The sequence below is a fragment of the Eriocheir sinensis genome, chromosome 41 (assembly GCF_024679095.1).
Source record: "Eriocheir sinensis breed Jianghai 21 chromosome 41, ASM2467909v1, whole genome shotgun sequence".
NCBI classification, from domain to species: domain Eukaryota; kingdom Metazoa; phylum Arthropoda; class Malacostraca; order Decapoda; family Varunidae; genus Eriocheir; species Eriocheir sinensis.
The window spans coordinates 1,879,682-1,905,007 of NC_066549.1; the positions used below are offsets into that span (position 1 = coordinate 1,879,682).

The following is a 25,326-nucleotide window of genomic DNA, read 5'->3' on the forward strand; positions in this document are numbered from 1 at the left end:
AGTATGGCCGATACTCCGATACTTTTCTGACTTATTTATTACGTGATTCGAGACAAACATGGTTCCTTTTTCTTTTTTTTTCTGTCAACTTTTAAGACCAGCAAGTTACAGTTATTCCCAAATTCTCTTACTTCTGATCTTAAAGTACAAGTAGTTCTGTACCTATATTATCTTACTGATATGTAATCAATATAAAAAAAGTATCGGTGCTGACAAAACATCGGCCATTTGTGAGTATCGGAGTATTGCTATCGGCTGAAATATGAGTATCGGTATCAGTATCGGCCAACATCGTGGTATCGGGACATCTCAAGTTGGGGGCATACACTTAAGTTTCACGATGCCTCTGTACTCATCTCCCTCACTAACGGCTCATTCCAAAACGTCTACACTAACATGAATAAGCTGATTCATTTTCTTTCTTCTTCTTCTGATTGTTTCCGTTTAAGTTTCGCGACAGAGATTCATTCATTTCCATCTCCTACTGCTCCACGTCTATCAGAACATTAGGTACGTATATATAAGTGAAGCTGAGGACATGTGTCAGAGTAGTGCGTTGCCTTTGTGCTAATCTTCGTCATAAAGGGTTCACTCAAGCATGTCTACCCAAGCATAAGCAAGCTCTTTCATTTTTCTTATTTTGGTTGTCTCTGTTTTAGTTTCGCCAAAGCAGAGCCTCCGTATCCATCTCTTTCTGTTGTCTGCATCTTTGGTCGATATTTTAAGACACTCGTTTCTCTCATAAACTATTTTTAAAGGGTCAAAGAGGGGATCAATCGGGTTCTAATGAGTGTTTCTTTAGGTTCATGGTAAGGAAGAAGGGCAAACTACCACCAGGGTCATAAAACTACTCCTGGAAATGCCCCAAACTCCTACGAAAGCCTTGTCAAATATGTGAACTTGGGGGACGAAGTGTTTAGTAATATCAAACTCACCAATTTATATTTTACTCCTTGCCTTCCTTTCCTCCTTATCTCTTTTTCCTTTCCTTCCCTTTATATTCTCTCTTCTTCATCCTCTATTCCTTCCTTAATACACAAGACACGCACGAAAGGATATTATGGCCAGATACAAGACCGTCTGAACATAGCTCTTCCTGAGAGTGAGGTATGCACCAACTTCCGCCCTCATCCAAAAACTTTATCTAATCTCCATCTTAGAGAGTCATCCTTGTACGCGTCAACTACCCGTCTATTTAAACTATTCCACTCGTGCTCCAAAAAATCTGCGAACCAGTATTTTCTCCTTCCTTCCTGAACTTGAATCTATTCTCTTCATATTAATGGACTGAAATAAAGGAAGGAATAGAGGATGAAGAAAAGAGAAAAGAAAAGGAAGGAAAGGAAAAAAAGTGATAAGGAGGAAAGGAAAGCAAGAAGTAAAATATATATTGGTGAGTTAAATATATGAAAAATTGGAAAATAAATTGCGAAATAATATATGGTTAGGAGATAGATAGATAGATAAACGGATAGATAGATAGATAGAGAGAGAGAGAGAGAGAGAGAGAGAGAGAGAGAGAGAGAGAGAGAGAGAGAGAGAGAGAGAGAGAGGACAAAGAAGATAAAAATAGGGCATGAAATTTTTAATAGGATGAACAAGAAGTGTGTCAAGGGTGTGTGTGTGTGTGTGTGTGTGTGTGTGTGTGTGTGTGTGTGTGTGTGTGAGATTCTCTCTCTCTCTCTCTCTCTCTCTCTCTCTCTCTCTCTCTCTCTCTCTCTCTCTCTCTCTCGACCAATCAATAATATCAATCAATCGACACGTTGAAAATATATTAACGAGACCTTCAATATACGATCAGTGATATATTGATTTTTACTTCCTCTTCCTCTTCCTCCTCTTCCTCTTCCTTCTTCCTTTGTCTTCTCTGTTATTCTTTGTCCCTTGTTTATTTGAGAGAGAAAGAGAGAGATAGGGAGAGGGAGAGTGAACAGGAAGAAAAGACAAAGGAAGAGAGAGAGGAGGAAAAAATGAGGAAGTAAATACCGAGATTGATGTAGAAGCGGAAGGAATAAATAAAAAAAAAAAAGCAAAAACAATGCCAGAGAGAGAGAGAGAGAGAGAGAGAGAGAGAGAGAGAGAGAGAGAGAGAGAGAGAGAGAGAGAGAGAGAGAGAGGAAAAGAGAGAAAGGGAGGAGGAGGAAGTGAAAGAGCAAAAAGTAAGTTATCGAGTCATCATTTCAAGGTCATGAGAGAGAGAGAGAGAGAGAGAGAGAGAGAGAGAGAGAGAGAGAGAGAGAGAGAGAGAGAGAGAGAGAGAGAGAGAGAGAGAGAGAGAGAGAGAGAGAGAGAGAGAGAGAGAGAGAGAGTCAAGGTGAGGGAAGGAAAGGGAGGAGGGATAAGAATGGATGCAGGGAGGGAGGGACTGGGGAGAAGGGAGAGAAGGAGAGAAAGGGAAAGGGATGGAAGGAAGGGAGGGAAGGGAAGGAGGGAGAGGGGAGGGAAGAGTGAGAGGAAACAAGAAACAAAGGAAGGAAGGAAAGAAGAAAGGAAAGTAGCGAGAAAAGAAGAAAGGAAGGGACACTTAAGAAGAAAAGGAAGAAAAGGAAGAAGGAACAAACGAATAATGTTATGCAAAAGAGAGGAAAGAAAAAAGAAATAAAGATAAAATGAAAGAAAAAAAACGGAAGAAAGAAAGGAAGGAAGGAAGAAAGGAGGGACGGAAGGAAGGAAAGGAGGAAGCTTTTCATCTTAACTTCATTCATATTCCTTCAGTCCTTCCTTCTTCCTTCTTTCCTTCCTCCCTTTCTCTTTCCTTCCCTCCCTTTCCTCCTTCCCTCCCTTCCCTTTCCTCCTCGATGCTTGCTAATTTATCTGACCAAGGCCAAACCACACCCTTTCGCTATCACACACACACACACACACACACACACACACACACACACACACACACACACACACACATCTATCAAAAGAGGAGTAAAAAATAAACACATTGAATGAATAAATATATGAATGACTTTTACGAACCGAATCTCATGAAAAAAAAAAAATTGATTACTATGATTAAAAAAGTGTGTGTGTGTGTGTGTGTGTGTGTGTGTGTGTGTGTGTATCACGCAGACCACATACACACGCACAAGACAATCAAGAACAATGGAGACAAAATAGATGAAACCACACACACACACACACACACACACAGACGCAGGTGACCTCAACGCCTCATAGTTAAGGTCTGGCGATACGCTGAGAGGAATTTGTGTGTCAGACTGGGCGTGGCTGTGTGTCTGTAGTAATAGCAACAGTAGTAGTAGTAGTAGTAGTAGTAGTAGTAGTAGTAGTAGTAGTAGTAGTAGTAGTAGAGGTGGTAGTAGTAGTAGTATAGTAGTAGTAGTAGTAGTAGTAGTAGTAGTAGTAATAAAACAGTAGTAAAAATAACCCAAGCAGACACCGAATAAAAGAGAAAATACAGAAAATGGGCGTTAACCTACAGATTTAAGGGAAAACTGTAGTAATCCGCGTGAAACTGTCAATTTTATGTACCACTGAATTTATTACGCACGTACGCCCACACTCACACTCAAACACGCAACACTCTCTCTCTCTCTCTCTCTCTGTTCAATTATTTTTATTATATTTCAGCTTTTAAATCAATTTCTATATTCACTTCCTCTTATTTTTTTTCCTCCTCTCTCTTCCTTTGTCTTTTTTTCCTGTTTATCTCTCTCTATTTATCTATCTATCTGTCTATCTATCTATCTATCTCGCTATCTCGGTGTGGCTAAGTAGTGTGACTGAGCAGTGTGACTCAATAGATTAATGTGGCAAGGGTGTGGCCAGCGGTGTGCAGGGAAGGGATGGGGCTGGCTGAGACACACATTATCTTAAGAGGGGGTGTGGTTAGTAGAGGGATGGGGCAATTAAGGAAAGGTACGGTGGTGGTGGTGGTGATGAAGGTGGTGGTGGTGGTGGTGGTGGTGTTGGGGGTAGTGGTCATGTTGTTGGCGGTGGTCGTGGTGAGTGGTTGTTTTGATAGTGAAAAATATGGTAGTGGTGAGGGGGTGATGAGTGTCGTGGCAATGAAGGAGTTAGTGGTGTTAGTATGTAATGGTGATGATAGATGGGTGTGGTGATGGTGGTGGTGGTGGTAATGGTGATGTGGCAATGGTGGTGGTGAAGGTAGGTGGTAGTTGGGTGTGTAGACTTGTGGTGAGGGTGTTGAAATAAGGGAAGGAGATGAAGGAGGGAAGGAAGGAAGATGATAATTGCCTAAGAAAATATAATGGAGTGTAACAATGAAGGAATGTGATGAAGGAATGTGAGAATTAAAAGAAAAGAAAGGAAGGACGAAAGGGAAAAAGAAATTAATGAATGAATGAGCGAATGAATGAATGAATGGAGGAAGGAAGGAAAGATGGAAGAAATGAAGGAAGGAAGGAAGAGAAAAAAAATAATAAAAGAAAGCAAAAAAGAAAAAAAGAACAACAAATTAAAAAAAAAAAAGCTAATGTCAGGTAAATTAAACAAGCTGACGTAAATAGAAAGAAAAAAAAACAATGAAAATAACAAAACACTGAAAAAGATAAACTAAAATGCGTTTAAATAACCTGACCAACGGAATGACTAGTGACGCATGAAGTGAAAAAAAAAGAAGCATGAGATCAAGAAGGAAATAACACGAGACAGAAATCAGGAGAACAGACACAAAGAAAAGAGCTGGAGAGGAAAGAAGAGGAAGGAGGCTGATGGAGGCTTGGAAGAGGAGGAAGGGGAGGAGGAGACGAGGGAGGCATGAGAGGGAGAGACAGGGAGAGAGAATCAACAGAACAAACCAAATGAGAGGTGGGCGGGAACACATAATGAAGGAGATTGTTGCAGGCTTGGAAGAGGAGGAGGAAGGAGATAGGGCAAGGAAGGGAGGGAGAGCGAGAGAGAACGAATGAAAAGAACAAAGTAAAGCGAAGAAGATTAGCCAGAAAGGAAAATGAAGGAGGTTGGTGCAAGAGGAGAGGAGGAAGAGAGACTAGTTAAGGAGAGTGAAGGAGAAACTAAAGTAAGCACTGGAAGAAACTGAAGAAAATACAAAATGGAATTGGGCAGAAAGCATAAGGAATGAGGTTAATTATTGGAGTCTTGTGTGACGAGATGAAGCAATCAAGAAAAGAGAGAGTGAAGGAGAGAGAGAGATGAAGAAGGCAACATAGAGCGAGTGAGGGAGGGAGTGTGAAGGCAAAAACAGGTAACCACTAGGCCGGCCACTCACCTGTCGGGTTCGTCGCGGGAGAGCAGCTCCAGATAGCGCTCCACGTAACGCTCCTTCGACTCAACCTCCTGCCGCCCGCCTGACCCCCCGCCGCTGTTCCGGGTCTCAAGCTTCTCCTTCAAGTCAACCCCGCGCTCCCGGCTTGGTTCACGCAGCCTGGGGGGAGCCTCAATGCGGGGAAGCACGCGGGGGAGCCTTGTCTCGGGGTCAGAACGGGGGCGTGGCTCAGGCTCCTTCAAGTCCCCTTTTAGCTCCCCTTTCGGGCCAACTGTCGCCTCAACTTCCTGGTCCAGTTGCTGCAAACGTGACTCCAGGCGTGAGTCCAGCCGTGGGTCAACTCTGGGGGCCGGTATTACCCTGCCCTCAGCCCTGGGGTCGCCGCGCGGGGCCACGAGGAGTCTGGGGTCAGCGCGGGGGTCAATGAAGCGGTCGGACACACGGTCGTGGAGGCGGTCGACGGTGCGGTAGTTGATGACGGTGTCGACGGCTTCGTTTTCCTTGTTCTTCTTGTTGAAGCGCAACAGCGACGAGTACTTGTTGCCCTTGTTGAGGCTGCAACACAAAGGGGGGCTAGTGACGAGGCGCAACACACACACAACACATGCTACTGGAGGTACTAAGGAACTGCAACACTAATAGACACTTACCAGACGCGCAACACAGCGACACAACAACACAAGTACACAACAACAAATACACAAGTAACAAATGCTTCTGGAGATTCCAATGAGCTGCAACACTATTTAAGACAACGAAAGGTGAAACACACACAGAACACAGGCTTCCGGAGGTACTACTTAGGAACTGCAACACTACTCAACACTTACCAAAAGAAGCAACACAGCGACACAACAGAAAGGTGGGCTAGTGAAGAGCTGCAACACTCAGACAACACATGCTACAGGAGACACTAAGATGCTGCAACAACAATCAACACTTAATGGAAGGCGCAACACAACGGGAACTAGAGTGACGTAATACTAACCAAGCCCTCAACACAACGCCGGAACCAGAGACAAGGCGCAACACAACGGGAACTAGAGTGACGCAACACTAACCAAGCCCTCAACACAACGCCGGAACTAAAGGCAAGGCGCAACACATTAACACATAAGCAGCATTAGTGAACAAGGAGAGAACGCAATACTAAAAAGACTTACCAAGGCTGTAACACAAATACAAGCTAGTGACGACACGCAACACACACACACACAAAAAAAAAATGCAGGGCCACTGTAACTAATTATAGAACACAACACACTTCGAAGACTTATCGATGCTGAAACACAAGGTCAAATTGGTGGCGTGGAGCAACACAAAAACACAATGCAATTCAGAGCTAGAACAGTACAAGGTCTAGCGCAACGCCCATTCCTGTAGAACCTTGATAAACGCAATGGTGACGGGGAGCAACACAAAAACACAATGCAATTCAGAACTAAAACAGTACAAGGTTTAGCGTAACTCCCATTCCTGTAGAACCTTGATTAACGCAACGCTACGATGATGACAAACAAACCGAAACTGCAACTCAAGGTCAAACGAATAACGAGATATTGCACGAGACAACACAACACAATACAAAACTGAAAAGAATATTCGGCTACAGAAGTTAAAAGGGACGCAACACTGCAACCACTCAAGCACAACACAATACAACACACTAAACTAAATTGAAGGAAACGAAGCATTCCCACAACAGAACACAACACACAGCATCAGCAACATAAAAAAGAGAAAATTAGTAACGAGGTTTGCCATAAGAACAAAAAACGACACAACACAAAAAAATAGCAACACACAAGGCTACAAAAAAAGAAGTTGATGGAAACACTAGATTATAGACACGCAACACTTTACCATGGACACACACACACACACACACACACACATAGTAAGGATGCAACACAAACCTATAAGCCAAGAAAAAAACATTCAACATAATATACATCTCTGTTTTTCATTGGTAACTTTTCGCTATTCACTTATTTTTAGAAAGTTGAAGGATATAGTATTTTTTTCCTATAATATTTTAGTTTACCCTTAAATATGATGTTTTTTTGTTTTCTTTCCGGTATCTTTCCGCTAGTCATTCTTTTTTGACATCAAGTTGAGGGGTATATTATTTTCTTCCTTATAATAATATTTTAGTCTGCCTTGACCTGCCTCCTGTACCGTAAGGAAAACGTGAGACAGGGATAGAACGCAGTAACATATGATACGGAGGATGCACAACACACACACACACACACACCACACACACACACACACACACACAGCAACAGATAAGAGCTTTCGCAATGATTCTGTCGCACAAGAGACTCAAATTTATATATAAACTAACAGAGGCTTTCAGTTTATCATATGTATGCATGGAAAAATAATGTCATTGGTGTGGATTAACATGCAATAGATTCAAGAGATATTAATGAAGTTGAATATGTTTAATAATATACGGTACTCTAATCATTCTTAACTGGAAAACTAGAAATGATGGAAGATGCAACCGTACCTAATGATACTGATTCCAATTCTAATATAAAGATCGAGTTCAGTTGATAATGATCTTTAATGCTCCACGGGTAATATAACTGAATACCTACTTGTAGTAAACATAATCCAATCATCCTTAAGTGGAGAGCTGGATATTGTGACCGATGCAACAGTACTAAACAAACTAATGATGTTAACGATACTAATTCTAACAAAGCAAAGAGCGAGTTCAATGCATAATGGTCCTAGATGCTCCCCTTCTCATAAAACTACAAATCATGGTGACCCAGAAACCACGAGAACTTGAAAGATTAAAAATACACTCGTACACCTAAACTTGCTATGCGGAGGAGCGAAACTTGAGAGCGGACGGAGAATTAAAAGCGAAGGTGATGGGTGATGAGTGAGAGTAAGTTTGACAGAGAGACAGACAGACGGACAGACAGAGAGGTGTGCCATACATGTGTTCTGTTTGGGTGTGCTACAAGAAGTGTGTAGAAAGTGGGTGAAGGTCTGTGTGTTCAGTAAGTGTACGTAAGTGTTGAGTGTGTGTGTGTGTGCGTGTGTGTTATGTATGTGTTTAGAGACGCTGCTTGTCGCTCCAGTGTGTGTGTGGATGTGTGTGGATGTGTACTTTGAAGCCACGAAAGGAGGCTGTGTTTAGAGATGAGATGAGAGGAGATGAAAAGAAAAGAAAAAAAGAAGAGAAGTGAAGAGAGGAGAAGAGAAGAGAAGAGAAAAGAGAAGAGATGAGATGAGATGAGATGAGATGAGATAGGATGAGATGAGATGCGATGAGATAAGATGAGAGTTTTGACGTAATGGAAGAGCAGTCTTGTCTTTCTCTGCGCATTCGAGGAGTGTGTATATTGCGTATGTTTGTGTGTTTATGATATTATGAAAGAGTCGGAGGAAATTGATGCAGAGGAAATTATACGAACAAAAAGAGAGTTCGAAAGACGTCACCATAAATAACGTCACTTACGTCTTCTTCCGTCTTTTATAGAAGATGAAATTATAAAGAAACGAATGATAATAAAAAAGAAAGAGAAAAATGGCTTCCTCTTACAATAAAGCATTTGAAACCATTACCGTCCGACAGGTTTATTTTCCCTACATGATCTAAGTATCTAGGGAAAAAAATACATACGACTAACACTGAACAACGTCTATATAAGGACACATATATTAGTTCATGAAAAAAAATCCATTCTCCAAACGGAACATGAAAGAAAAGGAAACATGATAAAGCGCAAAATAATAGAAGAAAAAGATGAAAAATATACACAAAAAGAAGAAAAGAAAGAATAACCAAAAAGAAAAAGGGCTGCGTCAAAGCACTCTATAGGAAATATAATATAAAAAAAACAGGAAACAGGAAAAGGTGAAAACAAATCAAAAGAACAGATGAAAACTATACACGAAAAGGAGGAAAGAAAGAATAGATGAAAAAACACAACACTCTTTGGTGGTGGTTATTTCCTTCTCTCTTCACTTCCATAGACAACACGAAAAAACAAACAACAGAATATATACAAAACGTTAAAATAAAAGAACAGATAAAATGGATAAACGAAAAGAAGGAGTAAGAAAGAATAAAAGAAACATCAAAATACCCTCTTACTGTTGGTTGTTATTTTTCCTCTCTCCCGACCTTTTGACCTCCACCCCCAAAAAGTCATCCCCTCTGTCACCTGTTTTGGCCAGTGTCACCTTGAGGCCGACACATTACGTACAAAAACTAACCTCGCCACCTGGGCCAAGAGTCAAGGTTATGCACGCTGAGAGGTGAGCGTTGTATCGTCCTGTCAAGGGGCTACGAGTTTTGTTATTATTATTATTATTATTATTATTATTATTATTATTATTATTATTATTATTATTATTATTATTACTTATTTTCTTCTCTTCTCTTTTCCTCTTTCTTTTTAACTTTCATTTTCTTTTTCTTTTTTCTTTTATTTTTATTTTTCTTCTTTTGCTTTTTCTTCTCCTCTTTCTTCTTCTTCTTCTTCGGATTCTTATTCCTCTTCTTATTCTCATTCTTCTTCTTCTTATTATTATCATTATTACTTTCATTATTACTATTATTTAAATCCATGAAAAGTCATCTGGAGAAAAATACAGAGAGACTGAAACTGAGTCCTTTCAATGAGCAGACGTAGATATGAAAACTAAAGCGAGACAGTCACACTAAAGTAAGATGAAGTTAAAAAAAAAGAGGGGAAAAAATAAATCCAAAACACTTATTGGAGAGCGATGGTTATAAACACACAAGAGAGAGAACGCTGCATTTCTCTAAGTGGCTGAGATATGAATATAATACAATCTGATGTACTATGATAATGCTGTACTTCCAACGATAGCGGCACACCCCTTTGCTTGTAGTGGTAAATACGTAACCTTCAAACCCTCACATGCACTAAGAGGAATGCGTGGCCGCTCCTTACATTGAGTGGTTTACAGATAAAATACGAAACATCCAAAATTCCGCCACTTGCATGACAGCGCTACTCTCTACTGACTTGTGATCCTGCTGATAGTTTTACACAGCTTTTGGACCTTAAACGGGAAAAGAAGACCAATGAAAGCCCGGTCCAGCTTCTCTGTGGCCTTGGAAAATAGTCGAAATGGGAGTTCGATACGTGTACGAATATGGATATTAATATTTTGAGGTATAAACAGACCAACTTAAAGGAGCCATCAAGGAAGGAAAGAGAAAGGAAAAGGGAAATACTTGCAGGAGATAGGAGACAAGCAACGAAGGAGAGAGAAAGGGAATAAGAAGGACTTGAAGGGGATGAGTAGACACAAACAAAAAGGGAAGGGAAGTAGCGAAGGAAAGAGAAAGGGAGTCAATTGGGAGGTTTGCCAGGTAGCAGGGCGGCAGCAAGGGTGGTGGTCTGGCTGGCTGGCGATACAAGAGGCTGTCACGTTCTAACTATAGACGCTTATTAGGCAAGAGATAATTAGAATGACCTCACTACCTCAATGCTCTCTCTCTCTCTCTCTCTCTCAGTATCTATCTATTTATTTTTCTATCTATCTATCTATCTATCTATCCCTCTCTGATTTAAATGACTGCCTTTTTTTCTGCTGTCTGTCTTTCTAAATCTATGTCTGTTTGTACGTGTCTTTCTCTCCATCACTGTTTTCGTCTCTGTATCTTTCTGTCTCTTTCACTCTCTGTCTGTCTCTCCATCTACTTATCTGATTAGCAATGTATCTTTCCTTTGGTTGTAAGTCTTAAGGAAACAGCTGTCACTATCGCCCTTACTCCCTGTGCCACCTCCCCGTGTTGGTTTGTAGAGCCCCCCCCAAATTATATTCCGTTCACGCTAACTAGGCAAATAAGCACCGCCCTTTTTCTCCTTTAAGCACATCATTGGCTAATCCAGAGGCAGGTCACGCCCCTTGAATATCAGACAGAGAGAGGAAGAGGTGGAGAGCGTTGGGAAAGGGCTTTGTTCTGAAATGGACAAAGTACTAGCTGGTGATGGTGATGATAGTACATAAAACAAATACAACTTAAATACAAACATAATTAGTGATAAAGTATGTAGATTGTAATTACTTGACTGACTGAGTTGTATATGGCATGAAGCAAATTATACAGAATGTCGACGGAAAACTAATGAAAGAATACAGAATTATACAAAATTATACACAATATCCAATATGAAAAATATGAAAAAAAGAAAGAAAAAAAAACGTACAGTAAAATGACAAATCCTGTAGTTTTTGTTTTTTGAGTGTTGAGATATTTCGGTAAAAGTAATATATTGTTTGTGATCTTTTTGTTGACTGAAGACAAACGTAACTTTCATTTGTCACGTAGAAACTATTTTTGAAAGCATTTTTTTTTTCATCTGGACGTGTGTGAGTGTATGTGTGTGTGGGCGTGGGTGTATTTTTTTATTTTATCTATTATTTTTTTTCTATGTGTGTTATCTGACGAAGCATTTTTACCGGTGCGTATGTTTATAAACTTTTTTAAACTTCCTGTTGTCTTAATTCTTTTTATGCGCTTAGTTTTTTTCTTATATTTCATTTATGTGTGACGAGGCAAGAATTATTTTCGATCTTTTGACCCGGCAAGCAACGTTTTAGTTTTTTTTTTGTCTAGTTACGCGAGAGTTAAGCGGCGTTTCCTATATATCTTTTAGTTAAACAGTCATGAGATTTTATTTATATATTTTCGTTTTCATCTTTCTCATTATAGACAGGACCCCAGATTACTATTACTACGACTACTACTACTACTACTACTGCTACTACTATACTTCCACTACTGGTACTAATACAACCACTACTACTACTGCTACTACCACCACTACCACCACCCCTACCACAACCACAACCATTATCCTTGTTAAGAACCCTGGATTACTACTACTACGACGACCAATACTACTACTACTACACTTCCACTACTGCTACTAATACAACTACTACTACTGCAACTACCACCACCACCACCACCCCTACCACAGTCTCTACCATTACCCATGACCATCGCCACCCGACCACCACCTGTCATTACTGTCATTAGCGCTAATCTGAGGGTGAGCGTCGAGGACAAGAAACAGAAAGGGAAAATATAATGATAGGATCAAATACCTGCGAAAGTACAGGTGAGAGAGAGAGAGAGAGAGAGAGAGAGAGAGAGAGAGAGAGAGAGAGAGAGAGAGAGAGAGAGAGAGAGAGAGAGAGAGAGAGAGAGAGAGAGAGAGAGAGAGAGAGAGAAAGGTAATTGAAAGAGAAAAGGAAAGAAAGAGAAAATGAAGGGAAGATTGAAAGAAAGAAACAGACAGAATGAAGAAAAAGTATTAAAGATGAAAATAAGTAGAATAAAAGAAAAGGAAATGATATCTAGTTATGAATAAAAAAAAAATAGATAAATAAGGGGAAAAATATAACACTGGCAATAATTTCACAACCATAAGAAACAATACAGTGGAATAATACAACTCACAACGGCTTTTTGTGTTACTATAAGCAATCAAATAGCTTATTGAGACCATCCTATTCTCTATTTTGACCCTCTTAACTAATGAAATAAAATACCTTTAAAACATTTTCTTCGATGCGTTCATTCCTCATCAACTAAAACCTGCTCAAGGGGATCTAAACACTTTTGAAGGAGTTTTGTAATGCGTCGAACTTTCAAAAAACAATCAGCGGGTTTTGTGTTCTATGAGTGGGATTTTTTTTTTCTTCAGTTGCTTCCTTATAAAAAATAAAAAAATTGAACACTTTTACGGAATGTTCTAATGCTTCACTATCACACGTGGGCAGATGAGAAAATAAATAAAGACAACATTGCCTTTTAGAATATATATAAATAAATAAGAAACATGGACTATTCAAATATGTAACCCACACACAAAATAACTAAAGCATTATATTTTTCTTCATAACGTCGAATCATATTATATAAAACAACTATTTTCTTCATAACAACTCAGCAATATCATAATACAGTTTTGCGAGGAAAAGTAAAATGAAAGTGTGTTTTGCACCAGGAGTAAATATAGACAAACGTATGTACATCACTACCCAAATGTGCATCACGGATTTAAGCAACACGCAAGTCGGTATTCTCAGACGCTTCCGCCTTTCACATCAACCTTATCTAGACACCTCAAAGGACTCAGCTCAGGTCCTTATCGGCGTTTTTTCAGGTTCATGGTACAGAGGATTTGTCAAACTACCACACGGGTCATAAAACTACCGCAGTGTTGCTTCTCTTGCAATTGCTAACAAAGAGCACGAAGATGTGTATTAGGGTATCAATATTATTAGTATAAGGGTGTTTGAACGGTTAGGCATGAAGGGGATTATATTTGCTACAAGTCAGTTACGGGAGGACATAGGTAAATAGAGGTAGAAAGGTCGTAAGCAAGTCTCAGAGAATGTACCGTTATTTGTAAGGGTGTAACATAAGAACATAAGAACATAAGAACGTAAGGAGTTTGCAAGAAGCCGGTTGGTTAGTTGATTTAGGTGTTCATGGGGTTATCTTACCTGCATGTCAGTTGGTAAACAATAGAGATGGTAAAACGATAAACCAGCACCAGGGAGAGTATCGAAAAAGTAAGCAGAGGTAAGTATTAAGTAGCTAAAGAAAGTGCCTTGTAAGTAAGTCAGTTGAGGCGCTAAGGGGTAATCTTCGCTCCATGCCACTTAGTAAACAGAGGAGTAAAATGATTGGCCAGCCTCAGACCGCTAACAAAACATTGGTGTAAGGTATACGGTATTTGCACGAACATATCAACTTATCAAGCGTCAGAGGGAATATTTATATCCAAGAGAGCAGTAACACGCTAGGCCGTAACGATGACTTACCGCTATCGAAACATTAGTGTAAGGAAAACGGTATTTGTACGAAGGCCTCAACTTGCCCGGATATCAAAGTGAACATTCATATTTAACGGTAAACATGAAAGAAATATGCACTATATAGATATGATTTTTGTACAGAATGGGAGGCAGCTCAAGGGCAAAAAACTAAAATAGCAACAAAAAAGCCCACTTGACAAAACAAAACAAAAAACATGACAAAAGAACAGAACGAGAGGCCAGAGGAGAGGGCTTGATACTTTCCTCTTGAATGAGTTTAAGTCGTAGGCAGGGGGATATACAGACGAAGGAAGGCTGTTGCAGAGATTACCAGCGGAAGGAATGAAAGAATGAGGATGCTGATTAACTCTAGCATAAGGGATTTGGATAGCATAGTGATGAACACGAGTAGAAAGTCGCGTGCAGCGGGGGCAAAGGAGGGGAGGAGGCATGCAGTTAACAAGTCGAGCAGTCAGCCTGAGAGTATCGCTTTAAGATAGAGAGAGATGCAACAACACGGCGGAATGAAATGAATACAGATACGGACAACAGATGCGAATAGAGAGTATAGAAAACATGTATACACAAACACAGAAAATCACACGCACATACAGAAAAAAAACAAAGCGGGAGATAGGACGAGAAAACAGACATACACAGAAAGAATTACGAAACAAAAATAAAGATAAACCAAGGAAATAGAGAATGGCAAAAGAAATAACCAAATAAAATATATATAAATAGTAAATATACACCAAAAGAATGGCAAAAAAAAGGCAAGATATTACAAAACAACAGAGAGAAGAGAAGGAGAAGGAAAGATATGAAACACGGTAGGCCACGCACACAGACATGAGTTCCCGCTATCAAAACATTGGTATAGGGAGGGAAAAAGATGTTTGGTAGAGTCATGCCGAGGTGGAGGTGTCAGGGGGAACACGGGTACACTGTTCAGGTTGAGGGTGATAACTTCAGATTCTCAGGGGGCAGAAACATGCTAAGCCACACACACACACACACACACACACACACACACACACACACACACATACACACACACACACACACGAGATACCGCTATCAACACACCTGCCTGGCCACACACACACACACACACACACACACACACACACACACACACACATATCCACCCACGCTCACTGCCTTGTATAGACGCATTGCGAACAAAACAAGATTCTCAATGGTGAAATATAAAGGAAAAAACACATACACACACATAAAAGGAAAGTACCATAGCGATTGTTTAGGTTTTCATGAAGTTTGGGGGTTGCTATGGGGATAATTTTTGTGGCTTTTTTTCTTTCTCTTTTTTTTCTTTGTGTATATCTGTTTGCTTGTTATATCTGTCGGGTTGTTCCTTTGTACGTGTGTGTTTGTGTGTGTGTGTGTGTGTGTGTGTGTGTGTGTGTGTGTGTGTGTGTGTGTTTCTCTCTCTCTCTCTCTCATTATCTAACTCAGTGACAATAAAGGATTAAAACACGTCTCAAGATAACGTTATTACAGCAACGTCTCTCTCTCTCTCTCTCTCTCTCTCTCTCTCTCTCTCTCTCTCTCTCAGTGACAATAAAGGATTAAACACGTCTCAAGATAACGTTATTCTCTCTCTCTCTCTCTCTCTCTCTCTCTCTCTCTCTCTCACACACACACGCACGCAAAATGTTCTGCCAGATCCAACACCAGCACAATAACACACCGATACTCTCTCTCTCTCTCTCTCACACGTTCCCTATCTCCTTTTTCTTCTCCTCTCCTTCACCTCACGTTTTCTCTCTCTCTCTCTCTCTCTCTCTCTCTCTCTCTCGTTATTTTTTCTTCCATGTCAATGCCCTGAGAGAGAGAGAGAGAGAGAGAGAGAGAGAGAGAGAGAGAGAGAGAGAGAGAGAGAGAGAGAGAGAGAGAGAGAGAGAGAGAGAGAGAGAGAGAGAGAGAGAGAGAGAGAGAGAGAGAGAGAGAGAGAGAGAGAGAGAGAGAGAGAGAGAGAGAGAGAGAGAGAGAGAGAGAGAGAGAGAGAGAGAGAGAGAGAGAGAGAGAGAGAGAGAGACCAAAGACCGGAGAAGTTGACGTCATCTTGCAAACTCTGGAGGGCGAGACACCATCACCACCACCACCATCACCACCTCCTCCTCCTCCTCCTCCTCCTTCGCCCGCCTACACTCAATCCTCACGCCACAAAGGGAGGCTAAGGACGTTGGCTAAAGGAGGAGGAGAAGGAGGAGGAGGAGGAGGAGGAGGAGAACAGGTACAGGAATATGAGAAGGAAGAAGATGACTAAAAAAAGAAATGATGGAGAGGAATGATAAAAAAAATAGAAATAGGAATAACAAATGAAGTTCGAGGAAAAACATGAAAACAGGACAGAAGGAATAGGAATAGAAGAATAAGAGGAATAGAAATAAGAAGAATAACAAGAGGAAAAACAGGAAAATACATATGGGAAGGAAAAGGAAGAGGAGGATGGGAAATCTGGATAATGATGGGTATAAAGATAATAGTGCTGCTGCTGATGATGATGGTGATGATGATAGTGGCAGTGGTAGTGGTGGTGGTAATGATGATGCTGATACGAATGGTGGTGATGATGATAGTGGTGGTGGTGGTGGTAATGGTGATGATGGGGGTGGTGGTGGTGGTGGTGATGGTGATGGGGGTGGTGGGGGTGGTGGTGGTGGTGGTGATGGTGATGGGGGTGGTGGTGGTGGTGGCGTAGAAGGCAAGGTGACCGCGGGCGTGAGTGTGGGAGGTACTAGTGGGCGTGCAAACACACACACACACACACACACACACACACACACACACACACACACACACACACACACTCACAAACACACACACACACTCTGATCGTAATTACAGCAAAAATAAAGATAATAATAACAATAATGATAATAATAACAATAATAATAATAATAATAATAATAATAATAATAATAATAATAATAATAATAATAATAATAATAATAATAAGATGAGTAAGAATATGAATGAGATTAATAACAGTAATAACAACACAAAAAAATATATATAGGAAAATAAGGTAAAGGAAGAAGAAGGAAAAGGAAGAGAAAAAAAAGGAAAAATTTGTTAGGAAAGTAAAAAAAATAAATAAATAAAATAAAGATAGTCACCACCGTCACCACCACCACCATCACCACTAACATTGAAACCACAACTTCGACAACATCACCTCCACCATAACCACCACCACCACCACCACCCCTATCACCACCACCACCACCACCATCACCACCACCACCATCACCACTAACATTGAAACCACAACTTCGACAACATCACCTCCACCATAACCACCACCACCACCACCACCCCTATCACCACCACCACCACCACCGTCATCACCACCACCATCACCACTAACATTGAAACCACAACTTCGACAACATCACCTCCACCATAACCACCACCACCACCACCACCCCTATCACCACCACCACCACCACCACCATCATCATCACCACCATCATCACCACCACCACCACCACCATCATCATCACCACCATGACAACTTAATGAGTTTGCTTACGTCTCTCCTCCTCCTCCTCCTCCTCCTCCTCCTCCGCCTCCTCCTCCCCGTCCTCTTCTTACGTCTGCCCTTGTCTCCTCCTCCTCCTCGTCCTCCTCTTCCTCCTCTTTCTTCACCCTCACCTCACGCCTCAAGTCCTTCTTCCTCCTCCTCCTTCTTCTCTTCCTCCTCCTCCTCCTCCTCCTCCTCCTTTTCTACCTCTTCCTCTATAACCTTAGCCACGCCCTCCTTAAACCTAAAAGAGAGAGAGAGAGAGAGAGAGAGAGAGAGAGAGAGAGAGAGAGAGAGAGAGAGAGAGAGAGAGAGAGAGAGAGAGAGAGAGAGAGAGAGAGAGAGAGAAAATGACACAACGACTTAATTGCAACAGCTAGGCGGAGGGACTGTATTTTCCCTCCCTCCCTTCCTTCCTTCCTTCCTTCCTTCCCCATTCCTTTCCCTCACCCTCCCTTTCTTTGCTGCTTCCCTTCCTTCCCTCCTTTTTTCCTTCTTTCTTTCCTCCACCCTCCCTTCATTCATTTTTATCTTCCTTTCTTCGTTCCGTTCTCCCTTCTCTTCCTTTCGCCCTTCACTTCTTTTTTCCTCCTCTCTTTCCTCCACCTTCCGTGTTCATTCATTTCTATCTTCTCTCCTTCCTTCCTTCTTCCCTAATTTATCTTTCTTCCTCCCATCACTTCTTCCTCCCATCCTTTCCTCCTTCACTTCTTTTTTCCTCCTCTCTTTCCTCCACCTTCCGTGTTCATTCATTTCTATCTTCTCTCCTTCCTTCCTTCTTCCCTAATTTGTCTTTCTTCCTCCCATCACTTCTTCCTCCCATTCTTTCCTCCCTCCCTTTCCATTCCTCCACCTTCCTTACAATTCCTTTACCTTCCTTCCTTCTTTCCTTTCTCTCTTTCCTCTTCCTTCTTTTTCTTTTTTTCCCTTCTTTTATTCTCCCTTTGGTCTTTCTCCCTTAGCCATTTCTTTTTTTCTTCCTCTCTTCTCTACTTCCTTCCTTTTCTTCCTTCTACTTTGTGTTGTTCTATTTAATTCCTGTCTTCCACTTTGACATGTTATTCCCTATCTTTATTCGTCCCTCTATCCTTTGCTTTCTATGTATTTTCTTTCTTATTTATATTTTTTCTCCCTTTTCTGTTTTATGCTTCTTTATCGTCTCAATTTTCTTTTTATCTATCTTCCTTTCTACCATTTTCCTTTCACTAACACATTAACATCCTTTCTTCCATACCTCTCATCTTTCCTCCACCTCTTCCCTCTCCTCCTCATCTACCTGCTTCTGCTACAAATACTTTCCCTTTCGTTTGCTTTAGACGGAGATGTTTTGTATTGCATAATTTAAAAGTGAGAGAAAAAAGATAATAGGTGCATGTTTAGCCGATAATATAGATGGATAGGAGACAGAGAAGACGAAGATAGAGTGATTTAGGGTTGATGGTCAGAGAAGAAAGGAAGAGAAACATCGCATAGAATTAGAAGAGAAGCGAATAAGGAATAATGGATTCAGCGGGAACCGGCGTCCAAGATAAGGTAGGATTAAGTAAGGTGAGGTGAGGTTAGGTAAGGAAAGGTGAGGTAACGCAAAGGTAAGGTAAGGTAAAGCAAAGGCAAATGAAGGTAAGCTGAGGTAGAGTAAGGTAAGGTTAGGCATGGTAAGGTGAGGTAAGGAAGGATAAGTAAAATTAAGGAAAGGTAAGGGAAGGGAAGGGAAGGTGAGGTTAGGTAAGGTAAGTTAAGGTAAGGTAAGGTAAGGTAAGGTAAAATAAGATTAGGGAAGGCGTGTTAAGTTCAGGAAAGGAAAGGTAAGGTAAGGTAAGGTTAAATAAGATTAGGGAAGGCATGTTAAGTTCAGGAAAGGAAAGGTGAGGTAAGGTAAGGTAAGGTAAGGTAAGGTAAGAATGAAGATGGCCGGGTCATTAGAGGACCAGGTACACAGGGAGAAAGCCTAAGATAATGTTTGCCAAGTGTCTGGTTTCAAGCTTTTTGGAGTCCTGTTGATGCATGACGCAAATGTATTCACTTAAAAATGGAACAAAAGTAAAGGCCAGTTTCCCATACGCAATTATTTGGGGAAAGGGAAACGAAATGATGGGAAAGTAAGGAGAGGAAATGATTAAGGCACTACTGTTACTACTACTACTACTACTACTATTATTATTACTACTTTTTTTTTACGTCTACGCCTATAGCGCCGGTAGGCTTGCTTGACGGGCCAAGATGGTGTTCGGCCCCAGCCCGTCATGGCGCAGGCAAGTGTTTATAGTGGCGCCATCTTCTCTATATCTGCTACTACTACTACTACAACTACTATTACTACTACTACTACTACCACTACAAAACAACCACAAGTATAGAAGAAAGCTAACCACCCATTTTACAAGCTCTCCCTTCCTCGGCCGTTCCCTTGAGATCAGTTCCAACGCTATCAGTCACCTAGACCCCACCCTATAAAAGCTTTCTACGAACCATTTCTCCGCGTTAATGACTAATACACCCAATATGTCGCTTTCTCCGTTAGTTACAGTATAGCACAAATAAACGAGGAGTAAAATAGTTGGAAGTGTGTGGAATTCAGTGAAGGCGAAGAACAGTTTTTGAGTTGTTGAATAAAAAGACGTATTGCAGGAAGGGAGAGATTAGGATCAGGATGAAAGATCAATACGAAGAGAAGGATGAAGAATAAGAACAGAAAAAATATTGACCTACATCCTTCCTGATAGACCAAAAAGAAGGTAAGAGTGAATAAATAACATCACGAAGACTTAACTAACCTTTGTTCTTCTCCTCCTACTCTTCCTTCTCCTCCTTCCTACTCCTCTCCCACTCACTAGAACACTGACTCAGAAGATCACAAGCACACACACATACAAACACACACCAGTACGTGCCTGATAACGAGATCCATTACGTTGTTGCTCTCTGTCTGTCACATCTCTGACATGCCGCCCTAAAAAGAATGCCTATATCTAATCTCAGTTCCTCTCGTCTCATTTTCAAGGGTGCTTCTTATCTACAAATATTTTCCCTGAAGTGTTGATGTGTTTTTTCCCTCCTGTCTCTGTGTGGGTATGTGTGTGGTTGTGGGTGTGTGGAGAAGAGGGTGTTGTGTGTGTGTGTGTGTGTGTGTGTGTGTGTGTGTGTGTGTGTGTGTGTGTGTGTGTGTGTGTGTGTGAGAGAGAGAGAGAGAGAGAGAGAGAGAGAGAGAGAGAGAGAGAGAGAGAGAGAGAGAGAAACCCGTGATTATGACACTCATAGATCACTTTTCACAGCATCTCTCTCTCTCTCTCTCTCTCTCTCTCTCTCTCTCTCTCTCTCTCTCTCTCTCACACATTCTCCAATTTTCTCTCCACCTAAACGCATCTTCCCACGCCATCACTACCACCACCACCACCACCTCCAGCACCACCACTACCACCATCACCACCACCATAACTTAAGCCGTCACGTTCGTATTTCCTAACCAATTATTATTATTACTATTATTATTATTTGTGGGTTGACTGAGGAAAATAAAGGGAAATAGGAATGAAAGTGAAAAGTACATTAGTGGAATGAAGAAGAAGAAGAAGAAGAAGAAGAAGAAGAAGAAGAAGAAGAAGAAGAAGAAGAAGAAGAAGAAGAAGAAGAAGAAGAAGAAGAAAACAAAAACAAACAAAAAAGAAAAAAATAAGATCTATGTCGGAAGAGGGAGAGAAAAAATGTGGAAGGGAGAGAGAAAGGGAAGGAGAGAAGGGAGGGAGAGGGAAGTAGAGGAATATGATTTAGAGAGTGGATGGGATGTGGAGCAGTAGGGTGGAGGAGGAGGAGGAGGAGGAGGAGGAGTGGAGTAAAACAAGGTGGAGGTGAAGGCGGAGGTGGAGATAATGATAGGGAAGAGTGGTGGAGAAGGTGGAGTATGTGCGTGTGTGTGTGTGTGTGTGTGTGTGTGTGTGTGTGTGTGTGTGAAGAAGAGAAGAAAGTCAAAATCGTGATACTGATACGTGAAAAATGCGTAACAGAAAAGAGGAGGAGGAGGAGGAGGAGGTGAGGCCTAACCTGTAGTTCACCTGAGCGTCTCAAATCACAGGTGAGAAAGTAAGAAAGTATAACAGGCACGTCACGCATTACCATAACGAGAGAGAGAGAGAGAGAGAGAGAGAGAGAGAGAGAGAGAGAGAGAGAGAGAGAGAGAGAGAGATAGAGAGATAGAGAGATAGATAGAGAAAAAAAATATAGAAATGAGGAGAAAGAAGGAATGAAAGAAAAAAGAATGTAGATATATAGATAAATACGTAAATAGATAGATAGATAGAGAGAGAGAGAGATATAGATAGATAAATAATTAGAGAGAGAGAGAGAGAGAGAGAGAGAGAGAGAGAGAGAGAGAGAGAGAGAGAGAGAGAGAGAGAGAGAGAGAGAGAGAGAGAGAGAGAGAATACCTTAGAGCCTCAGGTGGTCACGACATGCTGAGGTGACAGGCGAGACTCTAATTAAGACCAGGTGAGGAGGAGGAGGAGGAGGAGGAGGAGGAGGAGGAGGAGGAGGAGGAAGGTGAGGAGGAGGTGAGTAAGTAGATAAAAAGTAAAAGTTAATGAGAGAGACGGAAGCATGGAGAAGAGGAAAGAAAAGGAGGAAGAGGAGAAGAGGAAAGAAAAGGCGGAAGAGGAGGAGGAGGAGGAGGAGGAGGAGGAGGAGGAGAACAAGAACAAGAGGAAAACAAGATTATGAAAAACAAGATCAGAAAGAACAACTGAAAACACGTACAAAAAAAAGGTAAAGAGGAGGAAGAGGAGAAGGAGGAGGAGGAAGAGGAGGAGGAGGAGGAGGAGAACAAGAACAAGAGGAAAACAAGATTATGAAAAACAAGATCAAAAAGAACAACTGAAAACACGTACAAAAAAAAGGTAAAGAGGAGGAAGAGGAGAAGGAGGAGGAGGAAGAGGAGGAGGAGGAGGAGGAGGAGGAGGAGGAGGAGGAGGAGGAGGAGGAGGAGATGGAGGAAAGGACCGTTTAAGTAATGACAAGAGTGGGAACCTTTCGTGTGTGTGTGTGTATGTGTGTGTGTGTGTGTGTGTGTGTGTGTGTGTGTGTGTGTGTGTGTGTGTGTGTTTTTAGTCAATGGGAACGTCAAACCACTTTTGCTTGCTCAGCGGGAACCAATTATTACGTTCTTGCCTTCTCACTCTCACTATTTCAACAACAACAAAAACAACAGGACCTTCTACCACTTCTACTACTACTACTACTATTACTACTACCACTACTACTACTACTATACACTTTCATATTGCAGAAGAGGTAAAAATCATGCAAATACAATAACACTTAAAAAGACATTCTGAGTTTTAGGTATTCCCGATAGATTGCACACTGGCCGGGATTCGAACCTTGGCCCACCATACCACACGTCGCGATCTTAGCCACTGCGCCAACACACACCTTACACCTATATCACAAGCCCTCGAGATCAGTTCCCACAATGAAAATCAGCCAGACACCATTCTCTGTATACGAGCTTTCTATGAACCACTTATACGAGCTATCGACAACATCTACCAAAAGTACTTTCTCTGTTAGTACGGTTTAAGAATGTGTTAGTATTGTATGTATCAGTGTTTATGTATATATGTGTTGGTATTGTATGTATAGGTATTAAAAAGATGAAAACTGGCCGAACATAAAAGTAATTGGATGAGAAGGATGTAGCATTTAAAACGTGAGAGATAAGGTTAGATAAAAAAGCTTCCGTTGGTTTTTAAGTTAGTATAAAGACTGATATCTCTTGGTCAGTTAGGTGCAGCAAAACATCGCATGAAAAAAGAAAATATTGGAAGGAAAAAGAATGGATTAAGTGATGAGAATAATGGGAGTTAATGATAGAGGAGGAATGATGAGTTTAACGAGATAAAGAGGGAGGATGGATGGATGGAGAGAGTGAATGAGAAGAGGAAAATTATAGAATGAGGGAGGAAGGAGAAAGGAATGCAAAGAGAGAGATGCAATGAAGGAAAAGAAGAGAAAAAAAGAAAAGGAAAATACGAAACAAGTTATGAGAAAATAAGAAAGGCAGGAAAGAATAAAGGAGGGAGAGAATGTGAAAAAGGAATAGAAAAAAAAGATGAAATGACGCAGAAAATGAATTAGGAAAGAAGTAAAAAAAAAAAAAAACGAGAGAGAGAGAGAGAGAGAGAGAGAGAGAGAGAGAGAGAGAGAGAAAATCGACTCACTCTCACTTGTTCCCTTCAAGGACACACTCGGATAACCCTGGAGGGAGAAAGAGAGAAAAAAAGAGAGAAGGTTCATCAGACCCAGACAGACTTTCTCTCTCTTGATTTTTTTCTACTTTCTTATCCTTTTATATTTCCATTTTTTTTCTTTTTGCTATTCCTTCTTTTCATTCTTTCCCTTTTTCCTTCTTTTTTCACTTTTCCTACATTTTGATTTTCTATATTCTTTTTTCTTTTCCTTCCTTTGTCTTTACGTTTCCATCTCTCTCTCTCTCTCTCTCTCTCTCTCTCTCTCCTCGACTGACTGGAGGCAAGACAAGAACCGGATAAATGAAGACAAAAAAAAATAAAAAGAAAAAAAAGACAATGCCCGGATGTCTTCCCTGACCCCCCCCCCCCAAAAAAAAAAAAGGAAAAAAAAATAAAGTATTCAAAATCAGCAAGTTTTCAAGGTGACCCGCGACGCATATTTTCTTTTTTTTTTCTCTAATTTTCTCTCTTTTTTTTTTCTCTCCCTTTAATCTTCTTCGCTTGACAGGAGGTTAACTAGTAGGATTTTTTTTTTTTTTTTTTTTTTTTACTATTTCCATTGTGCGTATAAATTGGGCGGCGGGTAAATTAGAATTGTAATATTGCGTTTGTGTGTGTGTGCGTATGTTTGTGTGTGTGTGTGTGTGTGTGTGTGTGTGTGTGTGTGTAATCAGCTTGAGGAAATGAGATTCTTGAGTAAGCGAAAGTAAATGTAGAATAATGTAGAATAAGTTTGATTTGGTTATTTACATATTCATATATTTATTTAATTATCCAGTTCTTCATACATTCATTTACTTATTCAGCTATCTATCTATTCACATATTCATACATTTTTTAATTATCCAGTCCTTCATACATTCATTTACTTATTCAGCTATCTATCTATTCACATATTCATACATTTATTTAATTATCCAGTCCTTCATACATTCATTTACTTATTCAGCTATCTATCTATTCATATATTCATACATTTTTTTTTTACAACAAAGGAGACGGCTCAATGACAACAAAAAAGCGTGAGAAAAAAAAGCCCGCTACCCGCCGCTCCCATAATCGATAACAGTAAAGAATAGCCAAAAGAGAGGTCAATTTTGGATGGAGAGAGAATTAGTTTATCAATTCACACATATTACACTGTATGTATCAAGATTAGGAAAATATTACAAAAAAAAGTACTTGGAAATTACTAGAAGGATAATCGGAGAAAATAGGGTGATCACAAATGACGAAAAAAACAACAACAGGAAAAAAAAAAGGAAAAAAATGGAAATAATACGGAAAAAGACCTTCACAATTACGATAAATTACGTTACAAAATGATACACGAAGAAAAAAAGATGGTGGAAAGCAAAAAAAAAAAAGAAATGAAGAAGATACTGAATAAATAGGGAAGAATGAAGGAGAGAGAGAGAGAGAGAGAGAGAGAGAGAGAGAGAGAGAGAGGAGAAAGCAATTGCTACTTTATTATATACAAGTGATAAAGCAAT

At 40.5% G+C, this 25,326-nt stretch overlaps 1 protein-coding gene across 4 annotated transcripts in view; it reads right to left on the reverse strand.

Moving 5' to 3' along the window:
- The window catches only part of LOC127009478 (uncharacterized), a 122,629-nt gene that overhangs the window by 93,515 nt on the left and 3,788 nt on the right, over positions 1-25,326 (reverse strand). For all 4 annotated transcript variants that reach the window (XR_007762015.1, XR_007762016.1, XM_050882578.1 and 1 more), the window contains one exon: positions 5,207-5,758. Coding sequence is in view for 2 of the 4 variants with exons in the window: in XM_050882578.1 (XP_050738535.1) it covers positions 5,207-5,758 (552 nt within the window). In the remaining 2 variants the exon portion in view is untranslated. The remainder of the gene's footprint in view (positions 1-5,206; positions 5,759-25,326) is intronic.